This window comes from Coturnix japonica, chromosome 2 (genome assembly GCF_001577835.2).
Source record: "Coturnix japonica isolate 7356 chromosome 2, Coturnix japonica 2.1, whole genome shotgun sequence".
Lineage (NCBI taxonomy): Eukaryota > Metazoa > Chordata > Aves > Galliformes > Phasianidae > Coturnix > Coturnix japonica.
Window position 1 is genome coordinate 31,863,415 of NC_029517.1, and position 13,848 is coordinate 31,877,262.

The 13,848-nt window shown below is 36.9% G+C and overlaps 1 protein-coding gene across 6 annotated transcripts in view; it reads right to left on the reverse strand.

Annotated features, from left to right (window-relative positions):
• The window catches only part of TBC1D5 (TBC1 domain family member 5), a 285,215-nt gene that overhangs the window by 141,943 nt on the left and 129,424 nt on the right, over nt 1-13,848 (reverse strand). For all 6 annotated transcript variants that reach the window (XM_015853783.2, XM_015853786.2, XM_015853785.2 and 3 more), the window contains exon 4: nt 3,491-3,557. In XM_015853783.2, the coding sequence (XP_015709269.1) occupies nt 3,491-3,557 (67 nt within the window). The remainder of the gene's footprint in view (nt 1-3,490; nt 3,558-13,848) is intronic.

The following is a 13,848-nucleotide window of genomic DNA, read 5'->3' on the forward strand; positions in this document are numbered from 1 at the left end:
ACAAGACTATCATCAGTTTTATCAACTGAGTAATTTACTGAAACAATATTCGTTGACAGTTAAATCAAAATCTCTAATGAGTCCTTAAAGAAATAACATACATTTACCATCGTTAACTTTCAAGGTAGTTTAAGATTCACTTTAAATCTTTCATAAAGTATTAGCTGCTCATTTTTTACATAACATGCAGCTCAGAATTGTAACTATCAATACAATATTTAACTCAACCAGCAAATTCACAGCCGGTCTCATAGTACGATGGCAGTTACTTGCCACTGAGCAGGAAACATTCATTTCAGAACTTAAAGACTGTAAAATTACTTAAAAATGGAGCTAGCCTGGTAACTTTTAAAAGCTAGATGTTTCTTTTACATATATATGTGCGTACACATATACATACTGTCCTATCTTGCTCTATCATCTTGCCTCTAATTGCAACAATAATACTCTGGCAGTGATATATGGGGCTGCTTTTAAAATGTTAATTGACTTCAGTTTTGTAAGTTGCGTTGTAATCTTCTGTGACAGAATATGATTATTTTCCAGTGGAATTCATCATCAACGTTGTGTTCATTTATTATATCCAGTTTGGACTAAGGAATATGGAAATACAACAGCCAGTTTTAACCTCCACTTATTTGTGGAGCATTAAAGTTGATTTAGAACACTTGAATAAGTTTAGAGCACTGTAAGAACTGTTCAAATTGTGTTTTTAGTAACAAGGCATAAAATCCCAAAACTATTGAAAAGATACATGAATAAGATCCATAAGCATATATGTGTAAGTCCTGAGACTTAAAGGTAATTGTTAAACATCAAATTCTCCAGCACTGGAATAATTGCCCATTAGCTATCTGACTGAATCAATGCAAAGGAGATGCTGCATACTGTACAGTCTGAGTGTCTTATGCCTGATCAACCCATGGGGTTCTGCACTGATAGTGTTTTGGGTTGCACAGCCTCCATCAGTAAACCACAGACTGATCCAACTGGAGGATTTGCTATGGTTTAGGCTGACCAAAGGAAATAATGCCATTCTCCATCCAACCACTTACTGTAAGCTGTACGTTTTAGTGGCTGGTACTGGTACCAGTTCAAACTTTCCTCAGGATAACACCATGAACTAACTTGCCACAAAACTCACCCCAGATGGGCTCATTCAGTCCCATGGACCAGCTCAATGACAGGTGAGTGCTAGGGGTAGGCTGGGAGGGTTTGGGTCCCAGCCCCACAGCTCATGGAACCAGAGTCTATCTGCATCTGGTTTCGTCCCCAAACTTAACTTTGGCACGCACAACACCTGCCCTCTGGAGTTAACAGCTTTCAGATATAAGTGTCCTGGAATTAACAGAAGAGAAGAACTCTCAACCTTTTCCTTTTGTTGATCTGGCTAAATTCTGTTTTGCTTCCTTTTGAGAGGCTGCTTCATGGCCTGTTGACGTTTAACATCATCAGGCATATAAGTGCCACACAGTCACTCACTCATTCCACCCCACAGAGATGGGGGAAGGAACTGGAAAGATAAACAGAGAAAACACTTGGTTTGAAATAAAGACAGCTTAATAGGTAAAGCAAAAGCTGTGCATGCAAGCAAAGCAAAATAAGGAATTCATTCACTACTTCCCATCAGCAGGCAGATGTTCAGCCATTTCCAGGAAAGCAGGGTTTCATCACATCTAATGGTTACTTGGGAAGATAAACACTGTAACTGCGAATGTCCTCGCCTTTTCCTCTTTTCTCCCAGTTTTATTGTTCAGTATGATGCCATATGGTGCGAAATATCCCTTTGGTCAGCTTGGGTCAGCTGTCCTGGTGTTGTACACTCCTCATACATGCCTAGATCCTTGCTGGCAGGGCAGCATGAGAAACAGAAAAGTCCTTGGCTCTGTGTAAGCACTGTTCAGCAACAACTAAAACATCCCAGTGTAATCAACACTGTTTTCATCACAAATCCAGAACATAGCAGTGTTTGAGCCATAAAAAAAATTAACTCTCTCTTAGTCAAAACCAGCACACGGTCACTGATTCTGTATAGGCTTTTCATCTGAAAAGCATGGAAATTATTGTAAGTGGTATTTTTGAACCCACTTTTTAAATTAAACTGTATGCTACATAAGTTAGTGAACATAAATACAACACAAAACTGATTAAGGCACAACCCTGAAATGGATCTGCTAACACAGTATTCTTAAAATGAATGACCTAACTGTACTCAAGGGGTATTTTATCATACAATGCAGGTTTCATCAGAACATCAAACAGAATCATGGACTTACTAACATGCAGAAAATTATAAGGACTTGGTTCCACTGGCCAAACGTATCCCTGCAGGCACATCCTTTTTTCTAACCTTGCTCTCAGCTCAGAAGTTTCTCAAGGTGTCTGAACTGCAGCAAGCTCTTTGCTGTTCCATCTAGGTCATCACGAGAAGTCTTTCTTTTTAGCATCCTCAGGGAAAGGCTGCTTTTTCCCCGCTTTTGTCAGAAATCTGTCACCAGTCTGCAACAAGTTCTCCACTTGTGTCCCCACTGGTCATCCCAATCTGAGGGCTCCTCATACTGAGCACAGCTTGCTAGCCAAGAAGCATGCTATACTCCTACCTAGACATAGCTAGAACAAGGCAAACAGGCAGGTTCCTCCTGCCTGCCCCATCCCTTTGAAGTACAGGCTACAGCAGACTACAAACAGAGAAAGAAATAGTTGCCATTCATCACAGATTACTTCACTGAATACAAAATAACTTGTTTTATTTTCCCATACTTAAGCATTGAAATCAGATGCAGTAATTCTAGTTAGCACAAATCTTACTATTAATTATCAGTCACAAGGACAAAGATTTAGCATTTGTAGCAGAGGCAGTATTTTGCTGGCTGAAAGACGAAACAACAGATCTGCCAATTACCTTGTTTTGCTTTCAACTACAAGACATCCTCTGGTATTTACCCAAGCAAGACTCAAGCTTACTGACAGTGCTGTACGAAGCTGCTCAGTACTATGCCTCTTTAACTGGTGTTTACTACGAACGGAGTTGAAATATTAGTCTCAGAATTTAAGAAATCCTATGGTTTTGTTTTATATTTTAATTGCAGTAACTAAGAAATAGAGTTCCTTGTTGCCCACAAATGCAGTTATTTTTGAGATAATCAGAAAGGTGACCCTGAAAATTTCGACATCTAACTTCTATTAACTTAGGTGGGAATTTCCACTTTACTGCATACCTTAGGGAAAAAAAGTACTTAGGCTTTAAGATGTTCAAATCTTTCCTCAGTTGAATGTTTTGAAAACTTGTCTTAAAAGAAAATAATCTAGAAAACAAGTTTTTCAGATCATTCTTAATTAAATCCTTAATCTTCAGTCTACTAACTGCTGCAACCTAGGTTGTAAAATAGTCTTGAAAAATACAGACCTGTTCTTTTGCTTTAAATAGGTTGTGTTGCTTATTATATTCAAACTTATTAAAACTAGAAAATTAATATCAAAAATTACAAACCTGTAAGAAACAAATGTTCCAGCAGAATCTGAGGTGTGCTGTGTGCTTCCATTCTCATTTGATCCTCCTAATACAAAATAGAAGTGAGAAGCCTTTGTTATAACATGGATCATGATAATAAATAATACAATAAATGTTACAATTGATTTCACTGCACGTGTTAATTTTAGTTTATGACAAAACTTACTTAGTCAAGGCGCAGTTTTGCACCTTCAAATTCTTACAGCTGGCAATAGAAATAACTAGCCAGTATGTTCAATTTGCAGCCTGACTGTTCTGGCAATCTAAGACTTAATATTACTGCAAGTTTCACTCGAGGCCTTTCTCAAGTTACTAAACACAATTTTACTAGAATAAAGCCAAAGAGCTATACCATATAAATAGATGACTATGATTTTACAAAGAATGTAAAAGTTCATCTATATTGTGAAAAATGTTGAGCTGACTGTGTAACAGCAGTACTTTTTTTTTTCATAGCAGATGTTCAAAGTTTCTCTGAAATTACCTAAGTAATATGTCTGTAAAACATCTGGTTTTATGTTTTGAGATATAAAAGCATACATAGAAGAGTGAAGCTGAGAGACAGCAAGCACTAGGAGTTCTTTCTCTCTGTGATAAGTGCTTCTACTGAAGGATTATTAAAAGTCAGAAGAAATCTTCTATTTTTCAAATCAAATTTATTCATGCCCTGTTTTATACTATTTACTATTGCATAATTTGTCATGCAGCTTAATAATTCTTCTGTGTCATTGTATATTTCCTTAATGCACTTATAGATAGCATCAGGCACCTTTACAGACTCTGTTCTGTTTATCGATAACAAGTTCTTTCACTCTTTTTCTTCAAAGCAAAATGCCTGGACACAGTAAGACACTGTATGTCTAACAGATCAACCCACAAAACAATCAGCTGCAAGTCCAGGAAGAGAACAGCATTCAGTGTCATGCTTCTGTTTGTAGATGAGACAGATACGTGAGTGGCGATATTAATAAAAGCCATTAAGAACCATCACAAGAACTGTGAATGAGTCTTGTTTCACCTCTCCTAAGTCTTTGGAGAGTGACAGAACTTGGTGGATAAAGTCAAATTAGATTCATAAGACAAGATGGAAAGAAAAGCACCAGGTCCCTTTTCTCAGGTGACAAGTAATGGAACACAATAAAATGGTCTCAGGTTGCACCATGGAAGATTTACATCAGATCTTAGGAAGAATTTCTTCAGAGAGAGGGTTGGAAGGTGCTGACCAGTGAATCCCCATCCCTGGAGGTATTTGAGAGATATGTGGGTGTGCAAATAATGTTCAGTGATAAGACTTGTTAGGTCAGGTTGATAGTTTGACCTGCTCAGCCTATGAAAATGACTGTCACACTTCTCTTTATGCTTATGGCCTGATTCTTCCTTGGCAAAGAATGTAGTGTGCAGAGATGGCACTTATTGTGGCAAATTTCCCATAAAAACAGTAAGTTGTGAAAATCAAAATTATTCACTTTTTCTTTTTTTTTTTTCTTTTTTTTTTTTTTTGATGAGTGACTTTGAAAATCTAAGTAAAAACCCTCATGCCATGAAAATATGTCCCTCCAAAATAACGTGTCCCCAGTGAAATCTCAGATATTTCTGTATTTTGGTGGCAGGGTTGTGTGAAAGTGTTTGTTTGTTTAAGTGTGAAATAGAAAATGATTACTCGGATCCAGATTTATAATTAGTAATTCAAGAGTGACCATTCAGAAACTTAACACCTAGCATTTCAAAAAGTATGAAATGCCAGTTCCTCCCTTCACTCTTCACTCATTTTGAATGCGCAAATAGTTGGAAAAAAACCCACCTTCTTCACTACTGCTATAAAACACACTCTGCTATGTTGAGAAAAGAAGGAAATATTTTATGACATGAGGTCCAGAAGAGAAACAGAGGAGAGACTGGGATGTTCACCTATGGAACTGATAAGAACACACATGTTTATTTCTGGGAGTTTGGCTACATTTTCATGCTCCGTTCTCCAGACTGTAGATCTGGAAGGTTCAAAATTAAAAAGGGAAAAATCAGACCGAAAAGGAAACTCATTCACAATGCTATGTTTATATGCTGAAAAAGATCTTTTGTAACTGCTATAGGAATGGCAACAGGTCTTCTTCCTACTTGAAGTACTATCTAAAAGGAATGCAAGGCCTTTATCATCTTTCTGCTATACCATTTGTCCTGCCCAAAGGATCAACTGGACTCCATGAAGAAAAGCAGACTTTCAGTAAAAAATATTTCCTTTCATCAGGACACAACAAGGAAAATTTGGTGGGATCTGGGGTCTGATACAACCACTAAAACTTAGAGGACATGCCTGTAGTCAGCTGTCCTTCACAAACAACTCTACATGTATCCATCTTTATTCTGAAACATTCTTTCAGAAAACAAAACAAAACAAAAACAAACAAAAAAAACCCCAACCAATAATTTCCCTCCTGTAAACAACCACTTCCATACCTCAGCATTCTTACTTGTACACTTGCTGTTAATAAATATCATTCATACAAGTTAGTGTTTTTTTGAGAGCCGCATTCTATCATTAGCATCAGCTACCAAAAAAGTCTCAGACTATGTACTCCCAGAGCTCTCAGAAACACAAATTAGTAAATTCACCTTTTTTTCCCCCCCTTATTCCATTCCATTTAAGACAAATATTTATATTAATAATATCTGAAAGACATTCAATGCCTTTTGTTAAAACTAGTAAAAATGATAATGCAAAGTGGAAAGTACTCATTAACTTAAAAAGATATCTTAAATTTCACCTACTGTTATCTAAAAGGCTTTCCAGCAAATCCTGGTAAACTTTCACAGTCAACAACTAATGAGAACAATTGGGCATGTATTTCACTAGCTAATGACAACAAGCTGTGGGAGTCCATGCCCTAGATCACCTCTCCTCAGGGAAGTTCCAGTTAGCCTCATGTTTGAAAGGCATGGTGGACTCCCAGTGGAATACAGAGGTTACTTGCATCTACAGTGATAATGATCCAACTTTCTAGTCAAATCAGGGAATATACTTAAGAGTTATGAATATAAGATTCATGATACTCATAACTGAATCTGTGATCTCCTTTAGAAATGTTAATTGATTCTGGATCATACTAATCTTAGATTCCAAGCCTCAAAAATGGGAAAGGCTCCACTGAAGAAAAAGAAAGGTGCTCTACCAACCCCATACCGAACATCCCAAGGATTCTGAACTTCAAATACAATAGCTGGAGAAAACAAACAAACAAACAAACAACAAATTCCAACAAATGAAAGAAAAGCTTTGTTAAGGTGCTGCACAGAGCTTGCACTTCTGGCAATAAGAATCATTGCAGAGACCCTCATTTTGAGAGCAGGAAGAGGCACTGGGTACATAGCAGGAACAGCGAGCACCTTATGCTTACACTAATTCTCAGGAAAAGCATGTGAAGAACCATGTGGGGATCACAGGTTGCTCAACCATCTCCTTCAATAAGGAAACAGCTCTGAAAACAGCTGTCTTACATGAGATGCAAAAATCCAGTACAGGACTCCTCACAGAGAAGACCAAGGAGACAGATAACAACCAGTCAAAGGTCTAAGACCAGAAGCTTAACTGAAATTTACTCAACTGATATACTTTTAACATTTAAAATAGAATTGGAATCCAAATTCTTGTGCTTTCAAAGTACATTTTGATATGAAAAAAATGTCTTCTCTCTATATGCATATATGTGTACACACATGCTTGACTAGTTGTGGGTACACAGAACGTTTCTATTTATATAGCAATAAACTATTTACTAATCTTATGTCAACTATGAAAGGGTTTTATGGCTGTCAGCTTAGGAATTGGTGATAAAAGTGATCCCACTTAGGAAATCAAACTGTGCATTCGCCTGCTCACAAGCATCAAAACGGATATAGATCTCTTTGCTGACATGTTTGTGCTATGCTTAATATTTTCTTTGTATTCTAATCTAAGGTCTTCTTTAAAAATGGTATTTAACAATTGTGAAAATTCAAGTTTGAGTTGATATAAAACACCCAATCATTAATGTGGTGTTTTATGATTAAAGACAAGGAAAATTTTAACACAAATATGTGCTTGCAGTCTAAGGTTGTCAGTTCTTACAACATGACTTCCAAATTCCACGCTATATTCATTTTCAGATATTTAAAGCTTAATAATTTAATGATTTATCCAATTTTAATTTATACTTTCAAAACCACTTTGAACAATCTGAGGTGCCACTGGAGATCATAACAGTGGTCCTGGTTAAGTCAAATAATAATTATAGCGCTTTCACTTTAAAGATGAGATTATTTTTAATTATTGAGTGAAGTACTTGAGGTACCATACTTATATAATTACGCTACTCATTAAATGGTTATTGAAAGCTGAAATGTAATTTTAATGACAGCTACCTATTTTTCTTTGCACACTTTATAGATGACAGATCAGTCAGGAATTCTACTTTGCTCAAAAAATCCTTGCAGCTGCACCGCTTCTTTTTCAGGTGCAAAACAATTAAGCTGGGCTTATTTTAAAACTTCCAACATTTTTATTTTTTTTTTTCTTCTCCCTAGATGATGTTTATATGATATATAGAAACTAGTAACAACAGAAGAATAATGTATGGGTATTTTTTACTTCTTCACAATAGCACCAAAACTCGAATCCTAATCTATACACACTTCAAGTAACATCCCTGAAAAACTAGTGACAATACAAATATGGAAGAATAATTTTAGTCAAAATGTGTTTCTCACATAATGCAAACAGAAAAAAAAAATTACTTAACAGATTGCAGACCTTTATTGTGAGTATAAAGGGGTAATCAACATACAATAAGCATTTTACTATGCATTAAAACTATATATAATGCCACGAGACTCCTTTTCCTTTTTGTAACATCAAGGTTCACAACTCTTCAAACATAAAATTCCTCCGTACTATTTACTCCACAGATACATATTCATCAAAGTGATCTGCATAAAATTTATTCTAGTATGTACGAAGCTTTGACAATTGACAACACGGAGTTTTAGTCTCTGAAACGAGGACCTAAAGACATACGGTCTGTATTTTAATTCTTTATACGCAGTGTCTGAAATTCAACATAACTGCCCATTGTTCCAAAGGTCGCTATCTTCTTCTATTTAAGCCTTCCTTTTTCAGAACAAAAACCAAACAGAAGAGTAAATTTGTTTCATTAACAATATTAAAGCAAAGATTTCTGAGTTTGCTGCATGGGGAAAAGGCAATAAAGTTTTGAAGAGGGAAAAACTGCTTTGTTCCTTCAATCCCCTAGTTGAAATTAATTATAGCAAATGTTTATGAAAACATCTGTTCCATACAGTTATAAATTCTTAATTTTAGCACGGGCGATTCCAGGCTCCTCTATTATTTTGAAAGAGAGCAGTGTGACAATTGAAGGGTTTACAAAAGAACAGACAATTTGTATTTCGACTGCACCAGATCTGCAGTTTGGAAAGTCTTCAGGATCTCTGCAGCAAAAAATAATAATAATAAAAAAAAAAAAATATTAAAAACACAAGAAGAGTAAGATGACTGAAGCTTTCTGATCCGTGTTTACTGGATAGTCCAGACCGGCAGTAGAAGAAATAAAGAAAAAGGGAACTAATCCCCAAACATAAGGTAAATTAAGATTTAGCTACATAAACTAGATCTTTAAAAAGTGAAATGTAGCAGAGCTATTGATTTCTCTGTTCTGTCTTTTGATAGCTTTCCTGGCAATACGGGAGCGATGCACACGGCGCTGCTGCATGGCGTCAACAGAGGGTGCTGCAGAGTTTAGGATGATTCCGTCTCTGCTGAACTCTGGAGCTCAATCGGTTGTACAACAAACCCTGCCTGCACAGCAGCGATCTCTCGGACTTTTTACATAACACCCCTGCAACTACAGTGTTAAATTCAATTTGCACCAAATAAGCTTTTAAAATGATTAAATGGAGCAAGCTTGAAGCGGTGTACAGAAACTGAAAATAATGCCTTCAGCTAAAGAATAAAGTGCACTGCACTTCTGATATTTATAAAATAATTATTAGGTTGGAAAGTTGAAGAATGTTTCAGTCTGAGCAAGTTCCCGAAGTTTTCCAAAACAAATATAACGCAATTTGGTGAGCAGCCTTTCAGGTGCAAACTTGACTCTCTGCTCCTTGTTTCAAGTTCATTTAGCGGTACGTACGGACTTATAAATACGCACAGTGCCTGGTACAGATAATTTTTTTGGTAGCATTTCAGTTCTAATTACCATGTCCTAAAATATTTGCTAGGATTTGAATAAAGAAATGATACACTGTGCTAGTTAGCAGATCTTGCTGATAATCAGCTGCAGGACTTTAAGATTAGAAATATAGATGTCTTACATGGGGTGAAATATTTCGTTTGATTACCCATACAAGTATGAAAAAAATATACTAAACATTAACGGTGTTTTTTGCCTCTCCAATCTTATCGAAGTTAGAAAAGGAACACAAACATAAAACACAATGGAGTACCCGCGCATATGCTAATTTTGCAATAGTGAAAGCTGGTGACATTTGAAAGTAAGCACGCAACGCTGACACAAAGGTGCAAAATCAAAGCCTGTTTTAGCCCTACAGAAAGGCAGCAGAGCTGTCGAACAATATGATAGGCAGACAAACTGGTTTGCCGTTACGAACAAAAACTTACAGAGATAAGAATATCTTGTATTGCATGTTGCTGTAGCCCAGTCAGTTCTGGTGTCTCTGGGATTGCTGATTTACGATTTACGACAATCAAGTGGCATCTACTATGATCTTTGCATATCAAATCACAATTGCGTATGTGTATATGCTTACACAAGTGAACTTTGTGTATTCTCCAGGCAAAAGCTCCGTCTAAAATAATTTTATCAATGCACTTCAAATGAAGACATACAAAAATAAGAGGGTAACCATTTTAAGTGAAACAGTTTCTGACACCAGCCCAGTCGTTATGTTAGCCTCCACGTTTATATACCACTTTTTCAAATGCAAAATGTGTGTGTGAAAAAGAGTGGATAGGAAAGTGTATATAAAACCCCAGTGGACTGATTTCAAAACTGGAATGTAGCATCAGTGTTTAAGGAATGTAGTCCTTTGCAGCTCAATTTAAAATAACAATACATTCGAAGCACTTATTTATTACATTTGGTTTCCTGACTAAGCTTCTAAGCTTTTGTGATTACTAAAATAGGCTGAACTATCCACTGCATTCTAAACTAGAATAGTAAAATACATAGAATAAGGAATTTTACACTAATGCCACTGAAGTAATTCGTAGGAATGCCTGATAAGAGTTGTCAGGTGATTGTTAAGTACTAATACCTTAAATAATTTACATCCAGAGGTTCTTTAACATAATCTCTTTAAGCATACTGGGAAGGGCAAATTTAAGTGTGATACAAACTCTTCAGGAAATGCATGTAGCTGGGAAAAAGAGCTTTACTTCCCATTCAATAGGAAATACACAATACTAGCTTATATAAGCAAATGCAACTTCCACGGCAGTCAATAAGCATTTAGCCCAGTAATGCCTGGACTGAATTTGTTACCAGCAGCAATTAGACTGGTAAAAGAAAAAAGAAAAAAGCACAGGATAAAGTAAAACACGATTCTGCTAACGTTTTTTCAGTCTTTTGTTTTTTCACAGTGCACCTGTCTTTGGTCTAAGTGCATATTATGCCCAATTCTGTTCACAGGCTCCGTACTGCAGTCCGTACCCACTACTTAATGTTGCTGATCATTTACAATATATAACTCAAACAAGCTCCTAGGTCATCATCAAATGTGACAAACATTATAACGCAGTGTGGTTGAAGTGGATGCCTTAATAAATAATATAAATGTCTAACTTCAATAAATTCTTTATGAGCATATACTGATAACAAAATAGCAAACAGCAGATCTAGCAAAACAGAAGATAGAATAATATGTACAAGTAGGGACAAACACCACAATTAGAGTTTGCACAGAAAGAAAAACATTAGAAGCAGTCTGGAATCATCGCTAGGAACTTATATTCCATAATATATAAATGCCGAGTGACTTATCACTTGCATCCAGAAGAATTTAGCTAATTTTAACTTATAAACAGCCTAAAAGGCCTTTGAGCTATAAATTGCAATAATCTAAAGATGGCAAGAGGCAATAAACATGAGTTAATGACTCAGCATCCTCCTGAGATAGCACTGGTCATACAGCTTTGCTTAATCTTAGACATGCACAATCAGTGTAAAAAGGTGGTCTCCAGAGACCATTTATACTGACAATAAGAAAAACATACCACCTCCTTATATGTTTGAAGGCTACCACTGTCCTTAATTTACTTCAATTACATCCTATTTTTAACCACATTTGTATCTTATAGATAGATGTAATCCTTTTGTTTAGGATAATAAGTTATATGCAAGCATAGTTTGATTTTCATATTCAAAAGTGAAAATGCATAATCCATTGAGTCAAGGAAAAAAATAGAGCTGAAAAAGATGGAGTAGAAGTTTCCGAACACTGCTGTTTTGCTAAGATTAAATGATAGTATAAGACAAACGAGAAGGGATTAAGTGCTCTTTTATTGAAACAGAATTGCCCTTTCAACCAGAAGCCAGCTTTTCATCTGAAAAGAATACGTTTATCAGGAGGAAAGCCAGCCTGGCTAGGAAGCCACATGGCAGTGACATGCAGCCTCACCTCCTGCCCTTGGTCAGGGGCTTACGTGATGAACAGGACCAGAGGTTAAAAAAAGAACAGGAATAATTCTTCCTGCTTTCTCTTCAGCTTCCTATTAAAGGAAGCTACATTATAACAGCTTGGAAAACTGAGGTGTAGAAGGAACTATAACCAGGTTAGCTGCCTAGCATCCATGGAGGGGCTGGCACTATCCCCAGGAGTCAGCATCTCAGCTTTTGGTTTCAGCTCTGAGGAAGAGAAAACAGATCTGAAATTTGACATTAGAAAGTTGTCACAGAGATGCAGGCAATGTGTTAAGATTTCTCAAACACTGTGATCTTGCAAGTATTCCATATGAAATGGGGAAAGGTCCATGGTGGAAACAGCCAGCTCCTGAGATTCCCAGAGCCACATGGAGGCACTGCTCTGCTGCTTTCTCCCTATCACAGCTCCATTTTGCACTGCTGGAAGTGGCAGGAGGGCTCTAGAACATTGATACCAGCTGTTGCATCCTTCTCAAAGCTCTCACACAATTGCTTCAGTCACTTCAGTAGGCCCATCAGACTAACATGGGCTTCTTACACACACAAAAAAAGTAAAGATATTACCAATGGTTTATTCAAAGGTGAACATGACACCTTGGAAATTCGTTTGATTTTTGCTTTCTCTACCTATCATTTATAACAGAATAGAAAGCACATATTTTGGAAACCTATCATGCAAATGATTTTGAAGAAGTGACATAATCTTTAGTCAATATTTAAAGTTATGTGGGTAAAACTTAAAGGAGATATTCCATCAATAACAAACTGTAGATATAAGGCATTTGTAGTCTGCAGTAAAAAAAAAAAGTAAAATTAAAATGCTAGGATACCTTCACCGTATCATAGCATCAATATGTGGCACACTTGAGAAAAATGGTCTGAATAAAGCCAACAACCTGCAGACAAACATCACTGCCTCATAGACTTAAATACCCTTAAGAACCCTGACAAATTGTGTGTGCCCCAGTGGCGCAGTGTGTGCCCTGGTGGCGCAAGTGGTAGGAATGCCACTTTGCAACACCGGAGGCCCTGGGTTAGAATCCCCCTGTGGCGCAAGTGGCAGAAGTGCCGCTCTGCTACACAGGAGGCTCGAATCCCAGGGGGTTGGTCTCGATGATCTCTAAGGTCCCCTCCAACCCGCACGAGACTATGATACTATGAAACTATGATGATGAAAGGGACATTCCTTCTGTGACTGGAACAGCCCTTAACCCAATCAAATCAACAGAGGAGGAACCTGCACCTGAGCCTAAAACCACCTGGCTTTGTATAATGTGGGCTGTATAAGATGATGTCAGGAAGCTCTTGGTTCCTAATATAAGGCTGTCTAATTAAGGTTGCGAATTCTCTGAATACATTATGTATCCGGTAGACCCATACCTCAGAGGACCCTGAAATGGAGCAGGACTCTACATTTTTTATAAATTTTGCTGGTGGAGAAAAATGACACCGAACTGTATAAAGGAAGTACTGAGCTAGAGCTTTTAAACTGTCAAATCAAAATATGCCAAAACATAATGAAAACACTAGATGTTAATCAAAATTCTTTTAAATCATGCCTTAGTTAATTGGAGAGCACCAACTGTGTACTTTGCCGGTGCAAAAGCAGATGCATTTTGTAAATGACAG